The sequence below is a fragment of the Lepidochelys kempii genome, chromosome 8 (assembly GCF_965140265.1).
Source record: "Lepidochelys kempii isolate rLepKem1 chromosome 8, rLepKem1.hap2, whole genome shotgun sequence".
NCBI lineage: Eukaryota > Metazoa > Chordata > Testudines > Cheloniidae > Lepidochelys > Lepidochelys kempii.
The window spans coordinates 87,213,118-87,240,547 of record NC_133263.1 but is presented as its reverse complement, the minus strand read 5'-3'; the positions used below and the strand labels follow the sequence as shown (position 1 = coordinate 87,240,547).

Sequence of the window (27,430 nt, the reverse complement as noted above, 5' to 3'; positions counted from 1 at the left end):
TACATGACTCATGTGAGCATGTTCAGATCACTGTTTTCTCCAAGCATCCTTACATGTGTCAAGTGTCAGCGGTGGGATCACATTTCAGATAAAAATATGACTTAGTCACAACACTTCTAAGAACTGAAACCTGAGAGATCCAGGGTCTTGGGTCTGAGATGTACACTTACACAAGTAAGGATTAACGTCACTGGGCTAAAAGCTCTGAAAATTAGCTGGAAGAACAGTGTATAGAAAAAACAATGAACACAATCATTGACCAATAACAGTTAAAAAAGTGACAAATCAAGGCCTCAATCATGCAAGTAGAACCATGAAGGCAGATCCCAATGCCTGTGCAATGTGTCTACCTAGACACAGCAGTTTGTCTGCATGATTCTCTTTGCACAATCAAGAACCAAAATGGGACTCTGTCATTTTATGAATTTTACACTAAAATACCAAACTGAAAGCCTGACTACACTCACAAAGTTCTCCCCTCACTGCTACAACCACATTTAATAACATTGAACATAGTGCTGGTTTAGAGAGCTTTTCTTAAATTACAGTCAGACAATTTTAGAAGATTTTAAGGTTCTCAAACACTCGACACATATTTACTGTATTCAGAGTTGTAAAACATATTTACCTGATATTAAGCTTCTGAAGATTTTCCAAAAATCCTATAGCAGAAGGAATAGATGTCAGCTGATTATCATGTACCTAGAAACAAAAAGGTTTTTAGAAGTGTAACTGCTTGTCAATACCCTTTTTTTAATATATAGCCAAGAAACAAACTATTCTATGTGTATACAAAAGAAAATTTTGTACAAGAGCCTTGACAAGTGCCAATTGTCAGGATATTTTCATTACTAATAGAACACTACAGAGTTACCAGTCTCATAAAAGCTTCACTCGGTTGACAGGAAAAGCTGTGAGCAGCATAGGTGAGAGATGAACTAAAAAGGACGGGGGGGAGTGAAAAAAATCAGCCTCCCTCCAGTGGGGTACAGGGGAGGCCCGCCCGCCCACCGCAGGACAGCGAGTAAAGCTCTGCTTTTTTTCCCCAGCAGACAGGAGGAAAAGGCAGAGGAGAATTTACCGGACACTTTGAAATCAAGATGAAAGACATTTCTCTACTGGGAAGTCCAGTTCTCTTCTTCCCAGCTGCTTGATGGGGGCAATTCTCACCCAAAGTGCTATAGCTGAATCCTTTGATTTGAGATTTCTCCAACTTCACACAGACACACACTTCTGATCTTCTGTATCTACCTCTGGCTGTATCTAAGTTTTTCCAAGTTCTAAGTACATCTATTCCTTAATTTTTCACTCCTTCAGGAATCCTCCAAGAACCCCATTCAAATGCCCTTATTCACCAGCTACCATCCACAAAAGGGGAGTGCCTGGGCAACCTTCCCTCCAAGAAAGAAGAAACAACTCTCTCCCAAACCAACCAGTACCACTGTTTAGCTCGTTAAGGGCATCAGAGTATGCTTCCATGCCGACAGGATCTGAGCACATTGCCTCTGCAGCACTCCAGGTGCCAAACCCACAAGATATTACAGTGTTATTGCAGTGCTCTTGTGATATACTAGAAACCTGAGGTACTGAGATACAATCGCGCTGCATCTGAGAGTGCTAAAGGAGTTGGCGGATGTGATTGTAGAGCCATTGGCCATTATCTTTGAAAACTCATGGCGATCGGGGGAAGTCCCAGACGACTGGAAAAAGGCTAATATAGTGCCCATCTTTAAAAAAGGGAAGAAGGAGGATCCTGGGAACTACAGGCCAGTCAGCCTCACCTCAGTCCCTGGAAAAATCATGGAGCAGGTCCTCAAGGAATCAATTCTGAAGCACTTAGAGGAAAGCAAAGTGATCAGGAACAGTCAGCATAGATTCACCAAGGGCAAGTCATGCCTGACTAATCTAATTGCCTTCTATGACAAGATAACTGGTTCTGTGGATGAGAGGAAAGCAGTGGACGTGTTGTTCCTTGACTTTAGCAAAGCTTTTGACACTGTCTCCCACAGTATTCTTGTCAGCAAGTTAAAGAAGTATGGGCTGGATGAACGGACTATAAGGTGGATAGAAAGTTGGCTAGATTGTCGGGCTCAACGGGTAGTGATCAATGGCTCCATGTCTAGTTGGCAGCCGGTATCAAGTGGAGTGCCCCAAGGGTCAGTGCTTGGGCCAGTTTTGTTCAATATCTTTATAAATGATCTGGAGGATGGTGTGGATTGCACCCTCAGCAAGTTTGCAGATGACACTAAACTGGGAGGAGTGGTAGATACACTGGAGGGTACGGATAGGATACAGAGGGCCCTAGACAAATTAGAGGATTGGGCCAAAAGAAATCTGACGAGGTTCAACAAGGACAAGTGCAGAGTCCTGCACTTAGGACGGAAGAATCCCATGCACCGCTACAGACTAGGGACCGAATGGCGCGGCAGCAGTTCTGCAGAAAAGGACCTAGGGTTACAGTGGACGAGAAGCTGGATATGAGTCAACAATGTGCCCTTGTTGCCAAGAAGGCCAATGGCATTTGGGGATGTATAAGTAGGGGCATGGCCAGCAGATCGAGGGACATGATCGTTCCCCTCTATTCGACACTGGTGAGGCCTCATCTGGAGTAGTGTGTCCAGTTTTGGGCCCCACACTACAAGAAGGATGTGGAAAAATTGGAAAGAGTTCAGCGGAGGGCAACAAAAATGATTAGGGGACTGCAACACATGACTTATGAGGAGAGGCTGAGGGAACTGGGATTGTTTAGTCTGCGGAAGAGAAGAATGAGGGGGGATTTGATAGCTGCTTTCAACTACCTGAAAGGGGGTTCCAAAGAGGATGGCTCTAGACTGTTCTCAGTGGTAGCTGATGACAGAACAAGGAGTAATGGTCTCAAGTTGCAGTGGGGGAGGTTTAGGTTGGATATTAGGAAAAACTTTTTCTCTAGGAGGGTGGTGAAACACTGGAATGCGTTACCTAGGGAGGTGGTGGAATCTCCTTCCTCAGAAGTTTTTAAGGTCAGGCTTGACAAAGCCCTGGCTGGGATGATTTAATTGGGGATTGGTCCTGCTTTGAACAGGGGGTTGGCCTAGATGACCTCCTGAGGTCCCTTCCAACCCTGATATTCTATGATTCTATGGTGGCTAAATAAATACCTAGAGAGTTTGTGGGGAAGGGGTGTAGACAAGGGACTCAAAATTCTATTTTGGGTCCTGAAGATCCCCCAGGTGCCTTTTCTCCTGAAAGACACTATCTAGGCAAATCTTCATCAAGGAGGAGACTGGACTTTTGTCCTCACAGGCAAGATATTTAATAATTGTCCATTATGGAGTATCTGGGACCTTCCTGTGAAAAATTTGGTTCTGGCCACTGTCAAAAACAGGATACTAGATTAGATGCACCATTAATCGGATATGTTACAACAATTCCTACATTTCCCTAGGAACACATCAATACCACTTTAATAAACCCAGCATTTAATACAAGAGAGGGGAACTTGAGACCTCTGTGAAGAAATCTAGTCCTTCCCCCGCCCTTCCAGAATGCAAGCACAATCTGATAACAGGTGCTCTTTACTTACATCCAGTACAGTGAGAGCAGGCAAAAGTCTGACATCCTCAGAAAGACACTGCAGTTTGTTTGAGGCTAAGATGAGTTTGGTCAGATCTGTTTGCTCCCACCAGCGATCAGCAGCACCAAAAGACAGATTTTGATGGGCTTCCTCCGGAATATCCAAATTTATTCGCCACACATTCGCAGGTACTACACACATAAAAAAGTGGCATATTTGTACAATAAATGTCTCCAATATTTAACATTAGGCTTTTACTGTCACTGTGATTATCCAAAAATGTTTAATAACTTTATTCTTCATAGAGCTGGTTAGAACATTTGTCCAAATGAAATGGACAAAAAATTGACTACTTTCACTAGTATTTCCCCACTATTTTCTGATCAGCACTCATTCTTCACCAAAGTACTTATGTAATCATAAACTGTAGCTAACCAGCTAAATTGGCTAAGCATCATGGAGAGTGTGAGGAGGATGGCATCAGATCCTCATAACTGAAAGGGCTTGAAAAAGGCATTTACAATTCTGGGAATCTAGAGGATCCCCAGCTGCTCCTTAATAGTCAGCTGCCACTGCTTGTCTAAAGGACTTTTTTTAATAACCTGTGCTTGGTTGCAACAGCCACATCCTTTTCTTTTGGCTTTGGACCTTGCCAGTGGCATTTATGCCTTTGTAACATCCGGATTTGAGTATTATAATGCGCTATCCCTCAGGACTGTTCAGAAGCTTCAGCTAGAGCAGAATCCATCAGCTCGCTTATTGCTAAGGTTAGCCTTATACAAAGAGAGCCCATCACACCTATGACCTACAGACCACAATGGCTTCCAATGCATTCCCAAGCCCTATGTGACTGGGATCCTAGCTTTCAGAAGCCTTTCTGCAAAAGCTGCCTACCAGCTGGGATCTACCAGCCTTAGCAAAAAGGGGAGCCCTTTTTAACATACAAGCCCAGGCCCCCACATGAACAGATAAAAGAAACATGTAGCATCACATCTTCAAAGCACAGTGTCCTCCCTGAGTTATTCAGAGCCCGCAAGGGGGACAGCCTGGCCCTAGTGTGAAGCACTCGCCCTGAGTCCCGTGGCGGGGCCTCCACACTGGAGCAGCCGGTCCAGCCCTGGGGCACCCACCTACCCAGCCCGGAGAGGCGGGTGCCCCAGTCAGCATGTCTGCCCCTGGGGGAAAGGCAGGCCCCGGCCCCGGCGCACAAAGGGGGAGGGATGCACCGGTCTCCTTCACGCCTTCGGGAGAGGCCAGGCCCCCCCCACCTGCCGCGGAGCCCCAGGCTGTCGCTCTCACCCTCACTCAGGCCGCGGCCTGCCAGGTTTAACTGGCCGCTCTTCCTGGCCGCTCTGACCAGCCCCTGCGGCACCGCGGGCCCCGGCTCCCCCGCATCCCGCCTGAAGCCGACGCGAGAATCTCCCGCTCCCCCTCGGCGTGCCGCCGCCATGTCCCCAGAAAGCGCCAAGGCGCGGTGCGGCGCGGCCCGCCCCGCCTCCCCCCGACCCCGTCAGCCCGCCCCACTAGCCAGGGAAGCAGGCGGAGCCAGCCACGGCCTCCGCGTTCAGCGCTGCCGGGTGCGGTACGGTAGGGGAAGTCACCGCCTGCCCTGGGATGCCTCTGGCGCCCCACCCCCAACGTGGGCCCCTCTTACCCAATGACCCCTTCAGGCCCTGTCCGCCACCTCAGTAAGTGAGACTGGGAAATCGGTCCCCATCCTCCCTTGCTGGCTACCATACACTCGCCCCCCATACGTCTCCTTGTGTCTGTGGTGGTGTAGTTTGTCATCCTGTGTTAAAGGGGGACCTAGCAGTGCCAAGCACGACGTATGGGTCAGTGACCACAGCCGTCCGGTGTTTGTTAGCATTAACCCCGCGGAGTATTGTTCCATTTATCGAAATATCTCAGTCCCTTCTTGAATCTTGCTCGAGCCCTTCCTTACTGATATGTAAGCCAGAGAGGCTCCAGGTTAACTTTTAGACCCCAGGCTGAGTAAATTTGCAGGGTTGGTAGTTAGAAAAACCATCTTGTAAACTGAACGGATTGGACTGGAGTCACCCTGAGAAAATAAACCCAGAACCCCCACAACGTCCTCCCACAAAGTAACTTTTCAGAGTAGACTCACACTTTAAAACCTTAAAGCTCATGCTCAAATAAATTGGTTAGTCTCTAAGGTGCCACAAGTACTCCTTTACTTTAAAACCTTGTGATTGTTTTGTTAAAACCTAGTTCACTCAAACTTCTGACAAACACCTGGGAGAAAAGCTTTGCAAAAGATTCACCTCATTTCAAATGGAGAGCTGAGCATGCTCCTGCTCCCTCCAGAGAAGCCCTTTTTTTCCCAGAAGACCCCATGGATAATAGGAGAGCTAATATATTTATATTATGCTAGAAAGGCCAGGCAAGTGAAGGACATGATATGTAATCAGACCATTTAAAACTTTGCTCATAAGTTATTTTGTAAACTATTTAACAAATACTTTGGAGAAAAACTCTTTGTTGAACATTCAGCATGTCTGCATCTTCAGCTAAAGATGGAGAAAGACCCCAATCCCCTCAGTTATCCAGGAGTCCTCAAATGAAAACAGGGGAGATTTGCCATTCCTGTCATTTCTAAGAAAAAGCAAGCAGAAAAAAAACCCATTTCAAAACTTCTTTATATACAATAAACAAACACAAAGGGCACTAAACAAGATTTGTTTTCTTTGACAGGTCACATTTAATGTGGTCAGTATGTGGAATTGTCTTGTTTTAAAATAATATACACTGATGCTTTTGCTATCAAACATATTTGGGGGAGATTAATGGTGGACAACTCTCCCCCACCAAGACAATACAATTGTGGTAGGAAGGCTGTTCTTCCCCCAGCCACATCCCTCCTAACCCTTGATGTTTCTCTATAACAGACATTCATCCTCTATTCATTTTCACCTCTTCCCTCACCTGCTTCCTGAAGACATCTGTCCTGAGCATGCATGCTGTATTTCCCATTTCTCAAACCCCAATCCTTGCTGTGAGGGACTCCCTCCTGCCCGCTTCACGCACACTCTCCTCCCTGAGAGACAATGGTCTCTTTCACATAATTCCCCCCCCACACACACACACATACTTCTTCTTCCTCCCCTTCTCCTCCCTGATGAAGCAAAGAAATGTCTCATGCCTGGTTTCCAGTCCCATTTCCTCAAAGAGGAAAGATGGATGTTTCTTATAGCACGGTCTTTCTCTCATTCTAGGTCCCCTGAAAAAAATGGAAAGAGATAGGCTCCCCACATCCTTTTCTCCCACCACAAATTGGAATTCCATAACTGATTCTACTGTACTGGTGGTGGAATCGCCTTCCTTTGAAGTTTTTAAGATCAGGCTTGACAAAGCCCTGGCTGGGATGATTTAGTTGGAGATTGGTCCTGCTTTGAATAGGGGGTTGGACTAGATGACCTCCTGAGGTCCCTTCCAACCCTGATATTCTAAGATTCTAACTGACCTAAGAAGAAAAGGAGTACTTGTGGCACCTTAGAGACTAACCAATTTATTTGAGCATGAGCTTTCGTGAGCTACAGCTCACTTCATCCGATGAAGTGAGCTGTAGCTCACGAAAGCTTATGCTCAAATAAATTGGTTAGTCTCTAAGGTGCCACAAGTACTCCTTTTCTTTTTGCGAATACAGACTAACACGGCTGTTACTCTGAAACCTGACCTAAGAAGGTATTAATTATGATTATACATATTATTCAACTACCCAGACATCTGTTTGAAAAATAATACAGCAGGGCACAGATTATCCAACAAATTATTTGAATATATTGGAGACAGTGTTTTATTTCAGAAGTTTAAATGATCTGGACAAACTGGAGAAATGGTCTGAAGTAAATAGGATGAACTTCAATGAGGACAAATGCAAAGTACTCCACTTGGAAGGAATAATCAGTTGCACACATACAAAATGGGAAATGACTACCTAGGAAGGAGTACTGCAGAAAGGGATCTGAGGGTCATAGTAGATCACAAGCTAAATATGAGTAAGCAATGTAACACTTGCAAAAAAAGCAAACATCATTCTGGGATGTATTAGCAGGAGTGTTGTAATCAAGAAATGAGAAGTAATTCTTCCACTCTGTGCTGATTAGGCCTCAACTGAAGAATGTGTGTCCAGTTCTGGGCACCAGATTTCAGGAAAAATGTGAACAAATTGGAGAAAGTCCAGAGAAGAGCAACAAAAATGATTATAGGTCCAGAAAACTTGACCTATGAGGGAAGATTGAAAAAACTGGGTTTGTTTAGTCTGGAAAAGAGAAGACTCAGAGTGGAGGGGTTGGCCATTAAATTTACTTCAGTTACAGCAAGTTTACTTCAGTTACAACAAGCTCAGGCTGAAGACTGGTTTCATTTTCAGCATAAGAGTTAGAATTACTCTAGAACTGAAAAATGACTAGGACATTAATATTATTCAGGTATTTTAAATTTGAGATGAAATACTGTAGTCTACTTCTCGTGTCGGTGCACATCTTGCTTGCAGTTCAATATCTACCCTAGGAGGTCTACTTTAAATTGACAACAGTAAAATAATTAGGAGCAGACTTTGCCAGCTGCTGACCACACTCAACTCCCATTGGAGTCATTTGGAGAAAGGGGTCGCTCAGCACTGTCCTGCTAATGCAGGGTCTGCTGGTCCTGGAGGATCAGAGGAGGCGCCCTGCGGCTGTAGGGCTCGTGGACCCTCAAGGATAGGGAGGGGGCGCCCACCCAGGCTACAGCCTCCTCAGCTAAGAGCGCTCTGTGCCGATAGCCCCGGGCAGGCCTCAGACTAGGCCCTACGCCTTCTGCTCTGCCTGAACTTTCTCCGCCCCCTGGGGATTCAGTTGAAGCGATTCCGGAGTGGGAAACGGAGATAATCCCCCTCGCGCCCAGACACCGTCTCGCCTGCCCAGCCTCCAGAGTAGCTCCCTGTACTGCACACGCGCGGGACAGTCAAGGCACCAGGGTGACGCGGGCGCAGAAGCACCAAGCGCGGCAAGACGTGGTTGACTAGTACGCATGCGCAGTAACCGCAAGTTCTTGGGAGAGGTGCAGGTAATACACATGCGCACATCGGGGTTCTGTAGGAGAAGCGACTTGTGCGTCTGCGCAGGACCACTGAAGTACGCAGCTCGCGCCTGCGTAGAGAAGAGCAGTAAAGGATTGTGGGATACTAGTCTGCGGCCCGGGCAGGCTGGTGGAACGGGCAGCTGGTGGCAGTTATTGCCCGACAACGGTTGTTTTGTGCGCGGGGCCCGTGCTTGTGCCCGGACGGGAAGCGGCAGGGGACACAGCGGAAAGCTACCCGGTTCCTAACGCGCTCTTCCCTCTCCCTGATGTGTTTGTAGCACTGGAGTGGGTGGCAGCGCGATGGCTTCAAGCAGCGGCACCGACGTGATTCAGGTCACCAATGTCTCTCCTAGCGCCAGCTCCGAGCAGATGCGGACACTCTTCGGTTTCCTGGGCAAGATCGAGGAGCTGCGCCTCTTCCCTCCCGAGTGAGTCCGCCAGCGCCCCCCTACCCCCAAGTCCTCTTCCTCCCCTGCGCCATTCAGGCTTCCCCTCCTCCATTCCGGGGCAACGTCCCGCCTCTTTCCCATCCCACCCCGCGCCTCGCCGCCTACTGCTGAGAGACCCGCTGGGCCGTGAAGTTTTAGGCCGTGGGGCGGCGGGATTTGGCTTCCCGCCGAAGCTTTAACATCCGCCGCAGCCTGTCGCTTGTGTAGACGAGCCACCGTAAAGGATAGCTAGCAGCGAGGTACCGGGGCCGCTTGAGAGCTGCGTGTGTCAGCTCCTACAGGCGGCTTCTCCTCGCCTAGGAACGCGCCAGAATAGTTCACGGCTGGGTTTATGTTCCAGTAATAGCATGAGTGGTATGAACGCGTGAGAGAAGGGACTGAGCCTGTGTGCAGTTATCCCTGCTAAATGCACGTCACCTTGCATGCTGTCTGTTCCAGGGGCCTCCAACTGATAACTCGTCTGTGGTGGGATTGTCCCTCACATACGGAACCACCGCGCACCTGTTAGCTGCCATTAAAAAAAAATGCTTTTTTCTTTACAAATTTGGGATTTTCTCTCCTTAAAACACAGAAGGTGCAAGGTGGGTAGTAAATTTTGAACCAGTGATTGAGTGATGGTCATACATCAAAAAAAAAATTAAGAACTTCAGTAAATAGTGCTTTGTGTTGCTGGGAGTAACTTCCCCATTCCTCCAGTCTACTTCTAGTGGATTGCAATTACTTGTAAAAGGGTCTCAGCTATATGAAAATATAACTCATGACAACTTTTATTTTTTTTTTAGAAAAAAATTTAAAACAATTCTTGAAATACATGCATGTTCTCGTTAACACACACAATCCGCCCAACTCACAAATGGGAATCCCAAATCCATGCGAGGAAAATCTTTAAACTATTACAGGTGATTGTGTGTGTGTGTGCGCTTATTGTGATACATTGGATGAACAGCTATTTTTAAAGGACTGAAAACTGCAAGCTTCTGTTTGTACTAGTTTCGTTTGTGAAGCATGGTTGCCTTTGTTACTCAAAAAAATAGGTTAATATAATAAATGAGGTCAAAATAAATGCATTTTGTCACATAGATCATGGATGTCACCACCACGTGGAATTTTGGGTGTGTAATTATAATATGTAATGTCCATATGATATGTTTTTTTTTTTTCAATCGTGACAAACTGCCTTTATTTTGACTGCCTGTTTTAGTCTCCGCTCAGGTGGTTTCTAACATATCAATTTTTTCACCTAGTTTCAAATAGTTGCTATTGGAGGTGGGGGGGAAATCACCTCAAAGCTTCTTTCATCCTGTCACCGGTTGTTCCCCCCCCCCCCCCGCACAAAAAAAAGAAAAGAAAAAGAAAATCCTCCAGTGCTCCTAGATGGATATGTACATATATTCCAGCACAGGATTTTCTGTGGTCTTGGTGTTTGTGTTATTTTCAAATGGACATTTTGCAATCTGAACCCCATGTTAATGCAATTTTCTGTTGGAATTTGTAGTGTAGAGGAAAACTAATTGAATTAATACAATTGCATTAAAGTTGGTGACAGGTTTTTATTATTTGAATAATGTCAAATATGAATGTTTAAATTTGTACATGTGGGAAAATCATATTTAAGTGCCAGAAAAGTAACAAGGAGTTAGCAGTCTTTAGCAAGAGAAATCTGTTTAGGTTGTTATATGGTCCTGTTCACTGTATTTGAACATCTCACAATCATTAAAAAGAACAAGGAGGAGTCTTTGTGGCACCTTAGCCCACAAAAGCTTATGCCCAAATAAATTTGTTAGTCTCTAAAACCCACTTCTGGGGGTTTTTTTTCTGGGTTTTGGCCCACAAAAGCTTATGCCCAAATAAACACTAGTCTCTAAAGTGCCACAAGGACTCCTCATTGTTTTTGCTGATACAGACTAATATGGCTACCTGTCACAATCATTAATTCATTTTATATTTTCAAGACTTGTATGAGGTGGATGTTACCATCACTCTAAAGATGAGAACCTAAGGCATAGGTTCTTGAATGACTTTCTCAAGGGAGTCTGGTTGAACTGGGTATTGAATATTGAACTTAGGTCTCCCAAATACTAGTCTAGTGCTTCTACTACTTCTGTGCAGAGGGCTCCTGACAGTAGTTTCTTCTAGAAATAACTTCTGAAGCTCCATCTTTTCCTGCTGGTGAGCTCATCTGCTCCCTTGTTTTTGTATATGGCCCTACGTGTTCTTAATTGGTCCCCACTCATTCACGCAGACAGCCGCATTCAGTTCAAGAGTACATTATTGTCACAACAAACTACAAGTTTTGGCAAAGTGTAAGAGACAGAATGTTCATGTCTTTGTCAGAGGTAGATAAAAATCTGCCCTGGACAGAGCACTATCGCTAGGGGACACATTGCATTCTTATTGAAGAAATGAAAGATTGCCAAAGCAAATATCTGTACTTTACTACATTAGGAGAACTGTGTAATGTGTTTATCTTAACAGTCTATTTCAACAGTATTTTGTCCATTTTAAGATTGATTTCATAGTTAAAATCCATTTCTGGCATGTACTGTTTAAGTTACACATTACACACAAATAGACTTTGAAAGAATATTTATTACGACTGCAAAGTAAGCACTCAAGTTAAGATATGCTCTGGGAGTGAATCATAATTCTGTAATGAAAGGAGACTCTTGTCTGTAGGACTCCATCTTTAATTGTTGCAGAAGTTGGAAGGTGTGTAGTGATTGAGGCATGGGGTTGCAGAAATAGAAACTATGATCTTATGGTTAAGTGGTCCTACTGGTAACCCTCTCATTCTCTCTCCAACCCTGATTAATCCCCAGAGCAGATCCACACTATGCACTGAATGAGGCAGGGCTTCTGTGGAAAAAATACTATGTGATCATGTAATTAAAATTGTATCATAATGCACAAGAAAACTAAATTAAGATTGCACAAGTAACCTTAATACTAACGTTTCCCGACTTCTTAGTCCATGAATTAAGGTTGTCACCTTGGCATTCTTTTAACTTTGTGTGTAGTTTCCTAGGTATTCTTCCCTAACCCAATTCTCAGAAATGTCTGAACCATTTTGACAGAAGTTTTCCAACAATAGTTCAGCCACAGGAAGACACCTGGCATTAAAAAAATGTCATCCTAATTAAAGTTTGGCAAAGCTATAAGCATCTGAAAACAGGCTTTTTAATGGAAAGTTTGGGGTAATCTTAATAATAGGTGGTGCTAATAGCCTTGCCTAGGAAGACTGCAGTGAAGATTATTTTGAGGGCACAACAGAATACAGAGTTTCCTCTAGAGTTTAAGGCTTAGTCCACCATTTCTATTGAGGAAAGTTTACATTTTTCTTACTTTCATTGTTGTAGAGTGCGCAGAAAGTTAATTCCTGGGTGGCAAATCTGGATCTCAGGTTTTTTACCATTCTTTCTATTCCGTCTCCTTCCCTGCCCCCAAAAATGGACAAACTGGTTTAAAAAAAATTTTGTTTTTTTAAAGCTCCTGTTGCGTGGAACTATAACAATGTATATTGAATCTATCCCAGTTTTGATTCATTAACTATTTTTATACAGGGAGGTAATCTGTCCATTAAAGATTTTATCTTCAAGAAGTAGAAGGCAGGGCAAAGGAGCTACTGGGCTATTTTAGCGATTGAGTGTATTTAGTGGTTACAATATGTACCTTTCTCACAGAACCTTGTATGTCACGGGCTCATTACTGACTTATGTACCCTGTTATCACTGTGCCTCAGCTTTATTCTAGAGTGATCTTTATGCAGTATAGCTTCTTCTGAGATGTCATCAAGAATGCAGGTTTGTTGTGCTGGTGGCTTTTGTGACCTTCCTATTCTTCAGAAATTGGGTTCCGAACCCAGATTTATTTTGTGTAGATCAGTTAGAACAGTGTTTCTTAATCTTTGATATCAGGCACCAGCTTGCTGCCTTCCTAAACTGTGTAAAGGAAATCTCAGGGACTGGCACCGGTCCATGGACCAGTCGTTGAGAAACATTGGGTTAGAAGATAATAGTGTTTAATGTGAGTTGATGCATTTGATGTCTAACTTCTTAAAACTGCACCCTCATGAGGAGTACTCTCATAATGTATTTCTGTTAATTTCTTCTTGTCACACTAATCAGGATCTGTGTCTATAATAGGTTCACTTCCAGCTTTGTGCCAAATGTGCTTATAAATGGTATGAGCAAACACAGTAATTTATGCTTAAGGGTAAAAGGATTGGTATTTTGTTTACCCAATTGATTGCTGTTTCAAAAATGTTCAGTAGTTGTCATAAATATAAAGGGAACGGTAAACCCCTTTAAAATCCCTCCTGGCCAGAGGAAAAATCCTCTCACCTGTAAAGGGTTAAGAAGCTAGGATAACCTCGCTGCACCTGACCAAAATGACCAGTGAGGAGACAAGATACTTTCAAAAGCTGGGGGGAGGAAAAAACAAAGGGTCTGTCTGGGTGATACTTTTGCCGGGGACAGAACAGGAATGGAGTCTTAGAATTTAGTAAGTAATCTAACTAGATATACGTTAGATTATGATTTCTTTAAATGGCTGAGAAATTAAGTTGTGCTGAATAGAATGAATATTCCTGTCTGTGTGTCTTTTTGTAACTTAAGGTTTTGCCTAGAGGGATTCTCTATGTTTTGAATCTAATTACCCTGTAAGGTATTTACCATCCTTATTTTACAGAGGTGATTCTTTTTACTGTTTCTTTTCTTTTCAAGAACTGAATGCTTTTTTCATTGTTCTAAGATCCAAGGATTTGGGTCTGTGGTCACCTATGCAAATTGGTGAGGATTTTTATCAAACCTTCCCCAGGAAGTGGGGTGCAAGGGTTGGGAGGATTTTGGGGGGAAAGACGTTTCCAAACAATGTTTTCCCAATAAACCCAGATAAACGTTTGGTGGTGGCAGTGGAAGTCCAAGGGCAAAGGGTAAAATAGTTTGTACCTTGGGGAAGTTTTAACCTAAGCTGGTAAAGTAAGCTTGAGGGGTTTTCATGCAGGTCCCCACATCTGTACCGTAGAGTTCAGAGTGGGGAAGGAACCTTGACACTAGTATAATTCAGAATTTAATTCACAGATACAAATGGTGGTTTCTCCTTATTTCTCACCCAAAACTTAAGAGTTCTGTAGTAAGGTTTCATTACTGATTCAGGTTTCAGAGTGGTAGCCGTGTTAGTCTGTATCAGCAAAAATGACAAGGAGTCCTTGTGGCACCTTAGAGACTAACACATTTATTTGGGCACAAGCTTTCGTGGGCTAAAACCGAAATTACCGATTCAGTTATTTTTGTAACATGTGCTATGAATTGTCAGTTTCATTCTATATTATGCTTGTCAAATAGACAAAGTACATTTTGTGGTATTAGTAATTCAGAGTGGGTCTCTCCTAGTCAGTATAAACCGTATTAAATTATACCAAATACATATCTTTGGTTAATAAAATTTGACTATGAAGTTTTCTAGTAATCTTATTTATATTTGTATTTAGAAGTCAAATAAAAGTCATAACACCAATACAAAACTTTGAGAAAACTAGTCAAATACAGTAGTAAGAAGATCAAACTGCAACAGCAATTCAATTTATGACCTAGTGAGATTGCCTGCAGTTAGTAAGTATCTGTGAAAGTACGCTTTTTGGTTTTCAATTCAGGGATTTTAAAACTAGACTTATAGTCAAGGACCCATTGCGCATAGCAATGTTATAGCTGCAGAAATAGTTGAAAAACCAGGATTCTATTGGGAGAAAATATTCCCACTCTACCTACCCCCTCTCAGATTTAATATACTGTATAGGGAATACTAAAGCAATGTATTGTAGAGAGTATTTCTGACTGTACATCATTTTGGAATGAAAAGCTTGGGCTGATCCTGAATCCTCTGCCTTTGATGGTTGTGGTAGGATATTCTTGAGCATGATAGACTTTTTGGCATTTGTATTTACTGTAAACTATTAAAGGAATCATACAGTGGTAAAAAGCATTACAGAATTGTGAATATGCTGATGTTGAACTGTCTCCTTTTCCCTGGAACCTAATAGAGCTATTACCCTACTCTCCTGGTACTTGGAAGAACAGGGACCTGGTTGAAAACGTAGCTGGCTTATATTCAGCCTTAATAAGAAAAATGGCATTGGTTGGCAAAGAGAAGTACTTTAAAAAACTGGTTTTCCTAAACACTCTTATGGTGTCAGTTGCCAGGCATAACACCTGTCATCTCTAGCCTAGTGAATACTCCTCTCAGGGTATGTCTACACTACGAAATTAGGTCAATATTATAGAAGTCAATTTTTAGAAATCGATTTTATACAGTCGATTGCGTATGTCCACACTAAGCGCATTAAGTTGGCGGCGTGCAATCCTCACTACCGTGGCTAGCGTCAGTTTTTGGAGTGTTGCACTCTGGGTAGCTATCGCACCATTCCCACAGTCTCCACTGCCAACTGGAATTCTGGGTTGAGCTCCCAATGCTTGATGGGGCAAAAACATTGTCGTGAGTGGTTTTGCATACATGTAGTCAGTCGCCCCTCCCTCTGTGAAAGCAACAGCAGACAATTGTTTCACTCCTTTTTTCCATGCAATTGCCATACTGCCGTCAGCAGACAGTGCACTAGGACTGCTAACCGTCGTCGTCATCCACTGCTTCCGCTGCAACTCTGCTCTCCTGGTGCCATAATTCTACCTCACAGGTCCTCTCATCATTCTGTATAAATATCTATTCTCGTGACATCTGTCATCATCCACCGCTTCCGCTGCAACTGTGCTCTTCTGCAGACGCCATACCACAGCAAGCATGGAGCTCGCTCAGCTCACTGCTGCTGTTGTGAGCATTGCAAACACCTCACGCATTATCCTGCAGCATGTGCAGAACCTGCAAAAGCAGGCAAGAAGGCAACGACAGCGCGATCACGATAGTGATGAGGACATGGACACAGACTTCTCTCAAAGCACGGGCCCTGGCAATTTGGACATCCTGGTGGTAATGGGGCAGGTTCATGCCGTGGAACACTGATTCTGGGCTCGGGAAACAAGCACAGACTGGTGGGACCACATAGTGTTGCAGGTCTGGGATGATTCCCAGTGGCTGCAAAACTTTCGCATGCGTAAGGGCACTTTCATGGAACTTTGTGACTTGCTTTCCCTTGCCGTGAAGCACAAGAATACCAAGATGAGAGTAGCCCTCACAGTTCACAAGTGAGTGGCGATAGCCCTCTGGAAGCTTGCAATGCCAGACAGCTACCGGTCAGTCGGGAATCAATTTGGAGTGGGTAAATCTACTGTGGGGGCTGCTGTGATCCAAGTAGCCAAAGCAATCACTGAGCTGCTGCTATCAAGGTTAGTGACTCTGGGAAATGTGCAGGTCATAGGGAACTCCATGGCAGCAAAGCCATCCACTAACTGTGGTGGGGCGATAGAAAGAATGCATATCCCTGTCTTGGGACCAGCCCACCTTGGCAGCCAGTACGTAAACCGCAAGGGGTACTTTTCAATTGTGCTACAAGCACTGGTGCATCACAAGGGACGTCAACGTGGGATGGCCGGGAAACATAGCATGACACTCGCATCTTCAGGAACTCTGGTCTGTTTGAACAGCTGCAGGAAGGAACTTACTTCCCAGACCAGAAAATAATTGTTGGGGATACTGAAATGCCTATAGTTATCCTTGGGGACCCAGCCTACCCCTTAATGTCATGGCTCATGAAGCCGTACACAGGCAGTCTGGACAGTAGTCAGGAGCTGTTCAACTATAGGCTGAGCAAGTGCAGAATGACGGTAAAATGTGCTTTGGACATTTAAAAGCTCGCTGGCGCAGTTTACTGACTAGAGTAGACCTCAGCAAAACCAATATTCCCATTGTTATTGCTGCTTGCTGTGTGCTCCAAAATATCTGAGAGTAAGGGGGAGAAGTTTACGGCTGGGTGGGAGATTGGGGCAAATCTGCTGGCGGCCGTTTACACACATTCAGACATCGGGGCGATTAGAAGAGCACAGCTGGACACCCTGCACATCAGAGAAGCTTTGAAAACCAGTTTCATGACTGGCCAGGCTACGGTGTGACAGTTCTGTTTGTTTCTCCTTGATGAAAGCCCGCCCCCGTGGTTGACTCTACTTCACTGTAAGCCAACTGATCTCCCCCCTTCAGTCACCACTTTCAGAGTCGTCATTGTTCACTTCACTTTCACCACTTTCAATGTCATTATTGTTTCAAAATCATGCATTCTTTATTAATTCATCACACAAATAGGGGAAAAACTCGCAAGGTAGCCTGGGAGGGGTAGGTGAGGAGGGAAGCACTAGGTGGGGTGGTGGCTGAGGGGAGGCGGGAAGGACAAGGCCACACTACAGTTCAAAACTTATTGGATGCCAGCCTTCTGTTGCTTGGGCAATCCTCTAGGGTGGAGTGGCTGGGTGCCCGTAGCCTTCCCCTCCCCCCGCACCAGCTTGCATTCTTGGGCATCTTTGGTGAGGATGATATGGAACTTGGGGAGGAGGTCAGGTGGTTATACAGGGGCTGCAGCTTTTCCTGCGGCTCCACCAGATGCCTGAGCATGTCAGTTTGCTCCCCTATTAGACTAAGCATTACATCCTGCCTCCTTTCATCGCGCTCCTCCCTCCTCTCAACGCGTTCATTTAACGCTTTCCTGGACTCTGCCGTTGTCTGCCTCCACGCATTCTGCTGAGCTCTTTCAATGCGGGAGGACTGCATGAGCTCTGAGAACATGTCATCGTGAGTGTGTTTTTTTCGCCTTCTAATCTGCGCTAGCCTCTGGGACAGAGATGATAGGGGGAGCGTATAAACATTTTCAGCTGCGGAAGATAAAAAGGGAGAGTAGTATTGAAAAAGATACATTTTAGAGAACAAAGGAAAGACTATTTCACACTGAATCAAGTGATTCACATTACATAGCACGTGCTTTTGGTACAAGGTTGCATTTTGCCTCTTATATTGAGTGCCTGCCGGTTTGGTGTGAGACATCACACACTTTCGGCTTGCAGGCAGCCATGGTAAGGCAAAGGGTTTCGGCTTCTTCAACCTTCATAACGTGGGAATGGTTTCAAACAGCAGCGTCCTCCTTTCCCATACCAAGCAAAGCCTGTTGGGTTGACCATTTATAAGGAGGGGCTGTGGTTTTAGGGTGAATGTGGAGCACAACCCAACCCCCACCCCAATTCTCTGGGATGATCGCTTCGCCTCCCCCCCCCCCCCCCACTCACACACTGCGCGGCTAGTATCAGGGAAGATCACTGTCAGCCAAACATGAACAGCTCAGCATGAACTGGCCTCCCCCCACCGCGTGGCTAACAACGGAGATGATTTCAGCCAAAGGCAAACAGTCCAGCAGGAACGGGCACCTCTGAATGTCCCCTTAAACAAATTTCCCATATTTCAATCAGGTGACCATGAATGATATCACTCTCCTGACACTAACACAGACAGTACCTCCAGGAGAGCTTCATGGAGATATCCCTGGATGATTTCTGCTCCATCCCCAGACTTAACAGACTTTTCCAGTAGCTATACTGGCTGTGAATGCATCCCAAGTCTTCAGGGCAAATTAATCATTAAACATCACTTGCTTTTAAACCCTGTATTATGTTTACAAAGGTACACTCACCTGAGGTGCCTTCTCTGGCTTCATGGTCCGGGAGCCCACCTTGGGAGGGTATTGGCTCCAGGGTGATGAACAGTTCCTGGCTGCCGGAGACAAGGGATTCTCCGCTTGCCTGCTGTGCGCTATCCTCAACCTTTTCCTCCTCATCTTCCTCATCCACAAAATCCTCATCCCTGTTGCATGAGACTCCCCCTTGCAGGTGTCCACGGACAGTGGTGGGGAAGTGGTAGGGGTTCCCCCCTAGAATTGCATGCAGCTCATCATAGAAGCGGCATGTAAGGGGTTCTGACCTGCAGCAACCGTTCGCATTCTTTGTTTTTTGGTAGGCTTGCCTCAGCTCCTTAACTTTCATGCAGCACTGCTGTGTGTCCCTGTTGTAGCTTCTATCCATCATGCCCTTGGAGATTTTGGCAAATATATTGGCGTTTTGTCTTTTGGAACGAAGTTCTGCCTGCACGGATTCTTCTCCCCATACAGCGATCAGATCCAGTACCTCCTGTTCGGTCCATGCTGGAGCTCTTTTGCGATTCTGGGACTCCATGGTCACCTGTGCTGATCAGCTCGCCATACTGGCCAAACAGGAAATGAAATTCAAAAGTTCCCCGGGGCTTTTCCTGTCTACCTGGCCAGTGCAACTGACTTGAGAGTGCTGTCCAGAGCAGTCACAATGGAGCACTCTGGGATAGCTCCCGGAGGCCAATACTGTCGAATTGCGTCCATGCTACCCCGTATTCGACCCAGGGAGGTCGATTTTAGCACTACTCCCCTTGCCGGGGAGGAGTACAGAAATCGATTTTAGGAGCCCTTTAAGTCGACAAAACAGGCTTGGTCATGTGGACGGGTGAAGGGTTAAATCAACCTAACGCTGCTAAATTTGACCTAAACTCATCGTGTAAACCAGGGCTCAGATGCAGATCTTGTCATATCTCAGTCACTTGAGGGCCAAAACATACCACCCCTTTCAGGTGGGGTAAACTAGCAAGAATCTTAGGGTATGTCTACACTACGGAATAAGGTCGAATTTATAGAAGTCGGTTTTTCAGAAATCGGTTTTATATATTCGAATGTGTGTGTCCCCACAGAAAATGCTCTAAGTGCATTAAGTGCATTAACTCGGCGGAGCGCTTCCACAGTACCGAGGCTAGAGTTGACTTCCGGAGCGTTGCACTGTGGGTAGCTATCCCACAGTTCCCGCGGTCTCCGCTGCCCATTGGAATTCTGGGTTGAGATCCCAATGCCTGATGGGGCTAAAACATTGTCGTGGGTGGTTCTGGGTACATATCGTCGGGCCCCCGTTCCCTCCCTCCCTCCGTGAAAGCAAGGGCAGACAATCGTTTCGCGCCTTTTTTCCTGAGTTACCTGTGCAGACGCCATACCACAGCAAGCATGGAGCCCGCTCAGGTAACCGTCACCCTATGTCTCCTGGGTGCTGGCAGACGCGGTACGGCATTGCTACACAGTAGCAGCAACCCCCTTGCCTTGTGGCAGCAGACGGTACAGTACGACTGGTAGCCGTCATCGTCATGTCTGAGGTGCTCCTGGCCACGTCGGCTGGGAGCGCCTGAACAGACATGGGCGCAGGGACTAAATTTGGAGTGACTTGACCAGGTCATTCTCTTTAGTCCTGCAGTCAGTCCTATTGAACCGTCTTATGGTGAGCAGGCAGGCGATACGGACTGCTAGCAGTCGTACTGTATCATCTTCTGCCAGGCAGGCAAGAGATGAGGATGGCTAGCAGTCGTACTGTACCATTTTCTGCCGAGCAGCCATGAGATGTGGATGGCATGCAGTCCTTCTGCACAGTCTGCTGCCAGCCAAATATGTAAAAGATAGATGGAGTGGATCAAAACAAGAAATAGACCAGATTTGTTTTGTACTCATTTGCCGCCTCCCCCGTCTAAGGGACTCATTCCTCTAGGTCACACTGCAGTCACTCACAGAGAAGGTGCAGCGAGGTAAATCTAGCCATGTATCAATCAGAGGCCAGACTAAACTCCTTGTTCCAATAAGAACAATAACTTAGGTGCACCATTTCTTATTGGAACCCTCCGTGAAGTCCTGCCTGAAATACTCCTTGATGTAAAGGCACTCCCTTTGTTGATTTTAGCTCCCTGAAGCCAACCCTGTAAGCCGTGTCGTCAGTCGCCCCTCCCTCCGTCAGAGCAACGGCAGACAATCGTTCCGTGCCTTTTTTCTGTGCGGACGCCATACCAAGGCAAGCATGGAGGCCGCTCAGCTCGCTTTGGCAATTAGGAGCACATTAAACACCACACGCATTATCTGGCGGTATATGCAGCACCAGAACCTGGCAAAGCGATACCAAGCGAGGAGGCGACGTCAGCGCGGTCGCGTGAGTGATCAGGACATGGACACAGATTTCTCTGAAAGCATGGGCCCTGCCAATGCATGCATCATGGTGCTAATGGGGCAGGTTCATGCTGTGGAATGCCGATTCTGGGCTCGGGAAACAAGCACAGACTGGTGGGACCGCATAGTGTTGCAGGTCTGGGACGATTCCCAGTGGCTGCGAAACTTTCGCATGCGTAAGGGCACTTTCATAGAACTTTGTGACTTGCTTTCCCCTGCCCTGAGACGCATGAATACCAAGATGAGAGCAGCCCTCACAGTTGAGAAGCGAGTGGCGATAGCCCTGTGGAAGCTTGCAACGCTAGACAGCTACCGGTCAGTTGGGAATCAATTTGGAGTGGGCAAATCTACTGTTGGGGCTGCTGTGATGCAAGTAGCCCACGCAATCAAAGATCTGCTGCTATCAAGGGTAGTGACCCTGGGAAATGTGCAGGTCATAGTGGATGGCTTTGCTGCAATGGGATTCCCTAACTGTGGTGGGGCCATAGACGAAACCCATATCCCTATCTTGGCACCGGAGCACCAAGCCGCCGAGTACATAAACCGCAAAGGGTACTTTTTGATAGTGCTGCAAGCTCTGGTGGATCACAAAGGACGTTTCACCAACGTGGGATGGCCGGGAAAGGTACATGATGCTCGCATCTTCAGGAACTCTGGTCTGTTTCAAAAGCTGCAGGAAGGGACTTTATTCCCAGACTAGAAAATAACTGTTGGGGATGTTGAAATGCCTATATGTATCCTTGGGGACCCAGCCTACCCCTTAATGCCATGGCTCATGAAGCCGTACACAGGCAGCCTGGACAGTAGTCAGGAGCTGTTCAACTACAGGCTGAGCAAGTGCAGAATGGTGGTAGAATGTGCATTTGGACATTTAAAGGCGCACTGGTGCAGTTTACTGACTCGCTTAGACCTCAGCGAAACCAATATTCCCACTGTTATTACTGCTTGCTTTGTGCTCCACAATATCTGTGAGAGTAAGGGGGAGACGTTTATGGCGGGGTGGGAGGTTGAGGCAAATCGCCTGGCTGCTGGTTACGCGCAGCCAGATACCAGGGCGGTTAGAAGAGCACAGGAGGGCGCGGTACGCATCAGAGAAGCTTTGAAAACCAGTTTCATGACTGGCCAGGCTACGGTGTGACAGTTCTGTTTGTTTCTCCTTGATGAAACCCCCTGCCCCTTGGTTCACTCTACTTCCCTGTAAGCTAACCACCCGCCCCTCCTCCCTTCAATCACCGCTTGCAGAGGCAATAAAGTAATTGTTGCTTCACATTCATGCATTCTTTATTCATTCATCACACAAATAGGGGGATGACTACCAAGGTAGCCCAGGAGGGGTGGTGGAGGAGGGAAGGAAAATGCCACACAGCACTTTAAAAGTTTACAACTTTAAAATTTATTGAATGACAGCCTTCTTTTTTGGGGGGCAATCCTCTGTGGTGGAGTGGCTGGTTGGCCGGAGGCCCCCCCACCGCGTTCTTGGGCGTCTGGGTGTGGAGGCTATGGAACTTGGGGAGGAGGGCGGTTGGTTACACAGGGGCTGCAGTGGCAGTCTGTGCTCCAGCTGCCTTTGCTGCAGCTCAACCATGCACTGGAGCATACTGGTTTGGTCCTCCAGCAGCCTCAGCATTGAATCCTGCCTCCTCTCATCACGCTGCCGCCACATTTGAGCTTCAGCCCTCTTTTCAGCCCGCCACTTACTCTCTTTAGCCCGCCACCTCTCGTCCCGGTCATTTTGTGCTTTTCTGCACTCTGACATTATTTGCCTCCACGCATTCGTCTGTGCTCTGTCAGTGTGGGAGGACAGCATGAGCTCGGAGAACATTTCATCTCGAGTGCATTTTTGTTTTTTTTGTTTTTTTTCTTTCTAAGCTTCACTAGCCTCGGGGAAGGAGAAGATCCTGTGATCATTGAAACACGTGCAGCTAGTGGAGGAAAAAAAAGGGACAGCAGTATTTAAAAAGACACATTTTATAAAACAGTGGCTACACTCTTTCATGGTAAACCTTGCTGTTAACATTACATACATAGCACATGTGCTTTCGTTACAAGGTCGCATTTTGCCTCCTCCCACCGCGTGGCTACCCCCTTAACCTTCCCCCCTCCCTGTGGCTAACAGCGGGGAACATTTCTGTTTAGCCACAGGCAAACAGCCCAGCAGGAATGGGCTTCTCTGAGTGTCCCCTGAAGAAAAGCACTCTATTTCAACCAGGTGACCATGAATTATATCTCACTTTCCTGAGGATAACGCAGAGAGATAAAGAATGGATGTTGTTTGAATGCCAGCAAACATACACTGCAATGCTTTGTTCTACAATGGTTCCCAAGTACGTGTTACTGGCCTGGAGTGGTATAGTGTCCTACCATGAAGGACGCAATAAGGCTGCCCTCCCCAGAAACCTTTTGCAAAGGCTTTAGGACTACATCTAGGAGAACCGCGAATGCCAGGGCAAAGTAATCCTTTCACATGCTTGCTTTTAAACCATGTATAGTATTTTAAAAGGTACGCTCACCAGAGGTCCCTTCTCCGCCTGCTGGGTCCAGGAGGCAGCCTTGGGTGGGTTCGGGGGGTACTGGCTCCAGGTCCAGGGTGAGAAACAGTTCCTGGCTGTCGGGAAAACCGGTTTCTCCTCTTGCTTGCTGTGAGCTATCTACAACCTCATCATCATCATCATGTTCTTCTTCGTCCCCAAAACCTGCTTCCGTATTGCCTCCATCTCCATTGAAGGAGTCAAACAACACGGCTGGGGTAGTGGTGACTGAACCCCCTAAAATGGCATACAGCTCATCATAGAAGCGGCATGTTTGGGGCTCTGACCCGGAGCGGCCGTTCGCCTCTCTGGTTTTCTGGTAGGCTTGCCTCAGCTCCTTCAGTTTCACGCGGCACTGCTTCGGGTCCCTGTTATGGCCTCTGTCCTTCATGCCCTGGGAGATTTTCACAAAGGTTTTGGCATTTCGAAAACGAACGGAGTTCTGATAGCATGGATTCCTCTCCCCGAACAGCGATCAGATCCCATACCTCCCGTTCGGTCCATGCTGGAGCTCTTTTGCGATTCTGGGACTCCATCATGGTCATCTCTGCTGATGAGCTCTGCATGGTCACCTGCAGCTTGCCACGCTGGCCAAACAGGAAATGAGATTCAAAAGTTCACGGTTCTTTTCCTGTCTACCTGCCAGTGCATCTGAGTTGAGAGTACTGTCCAGAGCGGTCACAATGGAGCGCTCTGGGATAGCTCCCGGAGGCCAATACCATCAAATTGTGTCCACAGTACCCCAAATTCGAGCCGGCAAGGCCGATTTAAGCGCTAATCCACTTGGGGTGGAATAAGGAAATCAATTTTAAGAGCCCTTTAAGTCGAAATAAAGGGCTTCATCGTGTGGACGGGTGCAGGTTTACATCAATTTAATGCTGCTAAATTTGACCTAAAGTCCTAGTGTAGAGCAGGGCTTAGTGTTTCATACTCTTCACAATCTGCTAATTCACTTTTGGGCAAAATAAATGACCTACAAAGCCATAAATGGCCTATGTTCTCGGCATCTTAGACAAACTACTTGGAGGGGAATACTTAGGCTAGATACCTCATGATGAAGCGTGGAAAGAATTGGGGACAAAGCATTGTGTGTCAGGTGCTCACCTCTGAAATCTGATCCTGTCAGAACTACACTTACTACCTTAAGGGTGCAATAAGCCATTTTTATCCAATCAGTCCTTAATGGAATATGCTGAATAGCCACACTGTTTAATCTTTTTGAGGCAATTTGCCGCAAAGGGTCCTGCTTCTGAATTGTGTGCTGCTGGTTTTTCTCTTTCAGCAGTTAAGTGTATTTAGATACTATAGTGATGGGCAAGAGGGATGGGGAACTAAAATTGAGTTTGCAGTTAGAATAGCTACATGGCATATGCAACATATTTTCCTAGTGGAACAATTATAACTTTAGTGAAAAACACCATTCAGTGTCAAAAGGCTCATATCACATTGAAATAAATCTATATTCACTTGACCAATAAAAAGCACTTATTGAGGATGATCTTCTGTAGCAAACTTCAGTTTTCTGCACTGTTGAGTGTAGATCCATTTTAAAGTTTTAGAGGAAAAATATGTACTTTTCACTCTAATTTTAGGCATTACTGTTTACCCAAATGTTTTTTTTTAAAAAAAAAAAAAAAAGGTGCCTTGAGGCAGTGACCAAGTTGAGAAAATTTTAGCTTCATTAGATGAGTTGCAGAAATCGGTGTGATTGAACATGGATTTGAAATTAACTGTTGGCTGCTACCAATCTAATAATTTACTAAAATTTCATTAAATTACCATGTGCTAGCCAGTCATTGAGGGGTATCAAAGCTTTAGTGTTTGTATTGCCTGTGTGATGTCATATATGGAATCAAACTATTGACATGAATCAGGTAAAATGGGTAGGTTGATGAGAGGACATATATTTGTGTAAACAGATTCTGTCTCCATCGAAGAATCTTTTTCGGAAACGGGTTAAAAAAATGATGGAGATTTGTTTAAAATGTAACATGTTTAAGTCTTTATGACATGGCGTTCTGCATTTTCTTGCAGCAGGAATTATTTGCTTTCTTTATACAGTTCTACCAATTCTGTTTAAACTAAGCAGCATCAGTTTTGTAACTTATCTAAGTCTTTGGGTTTGACTAAGGATTCAGTGGTATTGAGAATTACAGAATTTACATTTGGAATAGTAGTATGTACAGTTCTTATGATTTTTCAGCTTAGTAAGTTCCTGATCAAAAGTCAGTGCACCGGAAAGGTAAATGCTGCTGAAGAAAGTGCCAGAACCACTTCTTGGCAAAATTAGAGTGAGAATAGCAGACACTACTGAAGAAATGACATTGCAGAACCGCTAAGATGACCTGCTCAAAAGAGGAATGCGGTCAAAAGCAACCCTGGAATGGCTTTGTCTTAAAACCTACTTAATTGTGATGATATTATTGCTTGTTAGATTCTGTCAAGGCTCAGGTACTTAAGGCCAAGCTACATAGGCAAACCAAGATCTAAGAGAAATATTAAGCTAAGATGTTAATACTGTTAAAATATGAAAGTCTAAGTACTGTTCAGTCTTTTTGGTTGCTGTTCTGGTCCTTTCATGTACATAAGGATATGAAGCCTGATGTAGCAGAGTCTCAGGTCTTGAAGGTTAGACTTTGCTTTGTTAGATTGGGATCTTGCATTCAAGATTTCAGTTGGTCAGACAAATATGAAGTAAGATAAGAAGTAGTACTTTCTGATCAGTGTAGATTGCTTTAAATCACTGATTTTAATCTGTTTGCATCATGAAGCAGGAAACCTTTATTTAAATCTATTTTAATCTTGTTTTGTATTTGCACTTATTTTCCGAAAGAGAAGTTGATTCTCACTGGCTAGTAACCATTACATGTTGACTTGCAACTAAATTTAGCCTTTATACTAAATTTGGTGCTTCTCTTTGCTAACCAGGAGCATAACTGTATACACATTCATTTAAGTAGTTGTATACCTTAACATATGTCGAAAATGGTGAATGATGCATTACTTATTTACTAGATTGACATTTTACCTTTGATTTGTCGAGTTCTATTTGGAAAAATGCACAAAAAACGCATTCTAAATTTTTTTTATTAGTTAAATAAAACTAGCTTAAGTGTGCTGGATATATAACAAAAGTTTATCGCAACATGTTTTGCATTTAAAACAAACTGATTTATTAAACAAAGGAAGTGTTGTTGTCTCTAGTTATTGATTTCTTTCTGGTCACCATGGCCTTCAAGATTGTAGAACTAAGAAGTGTCATTCTCTCTTACTTAGTTTTTATTCATAGATGGAAGGGGGAAACAAGCTGTCCTGCTTTTTCAACTCACAATCAGTTTCTTAGCTTTAAATGAACTAGTTATTGAACTGAACTAGTTGAATGAACTAAAATGAGAAAATAGTCTCTTTGCACCTGCAGAAGAGGTTACTGCTGTTAGAAGCTGGATTTAACACTTCAACAAATTCTGGTTTCTAGTGCTTAGCCAGTGACTTCTACCAGTGTAGTGATTTGACTTTCAAAGATGCTGCTTTTTTTTTTAATTTAATTTAAATGATTTTTAGATTATAGTAAATGAAGGCTTTGACATAAGTTATCGTACTTTTAAATAGGTTTATTGTATTTATTTTTTTAAATAAAGGAATCGGAAGTTTTAAAGAAAATTAACATTTATTTTTAGCCACCCTGTTTTGAAAACATAAAATCCAAATTATGAACCCTTTATAGATTAATTCAAACACTTTGAATTGCACCAGGATACTAATTAGAAGCCAGTAATCTATTGTGAACAGGTAAAATATGCTCCATGTTTGTAGGTATCTGAATGAAGACAATCTTCATTTG

The 27,430-nt window shown here is 44.9% G+C and overlaps 3 protein-coding genes across 6 annotated transcripts in view; 2 read left to right on the top strand and 1 right to left on the bottom strand.

Annotated features, from left to right (window-relative positions):
- LRRC40 (leucine rich repeat containing 40) overlaps window positions 1-5,041 on the bottom strand; it is a 37,421-nt gene extending 32,380 nt beyond the window's left edge. The window contains exons 1-3 of the mRNA XM_073357353.1: window positions 4,853-5,041; window positions 3,563-3,744; window positions 629-702 (exon numbers count right to left, since the gene is read on the bottom strand). Of these exons, the coding sequence (XP_073213454.1) occupies window positions 629-702; window positions 3,563-3,744; window positions 4,853-5,003 (407 nt within the window). The 5' untranslated portion in view covers window positions 5,004-5,041. The remainder of the gene's footprint in view (window positions 1-628; window positions 703-3,562; window positions 3,745-4,852) is intronic.
- Window positions 5,042-8,711: 3,670 nt separating this feature from the next.
- SRSF11 (serine and arginine rich splicing factor 11) overlaps window positions 8,712-27,430 on the top strand; it is a 49,062-nt gene continuing 30,343 nt past the window's right edge. For all 4 annotated transcript variants that reach the window (XR_012160447.1, XR_012160446.1, XM_073357358.1 and 1 more), the window contains exon 1: window positions 8,712-9,063. Coding sequence is in view for 2 of the 4 variants with exons in the window: in XM_073357358.1 (XP_073213459.1) it covers window positions 8,936-9,063 (128 nt within the window). In the remaining 2 variants the exon portion in view is untranslated. The remainder of the gene's footprint in view (window positions 9,064-27,430) is intronic.
- LOC140916173 (uncharacterized) lies at window positions 9,086-27,210 on the top strand. Its single transcript, XM_073357366.1, has 2 exons — window positions 9,086-9,323; window positions 9,867-27,210. The coding sequence occupies exon 2, from the start codon at window positions 20,916-20,918 to the stop codon at window positions 21,759-21,761; it is 846 nt and encodes a 281-aa protein (XP_073213467.1). The 5' UTR covers window positions 9,086-9,323; window positions 9,867-20,915; the 3' UTR covers window positions 21,762-27,210.

What these genes read in the sequence shown, in the direction of transcription:
- LOC140916173 (XM_073357366.1), top strand. Translation starts at nt 20,916, where the DNA reads ATGGAGGCCGCTCAGCTCGCTTTGGCAATTAGGAGCACATTAAACACC.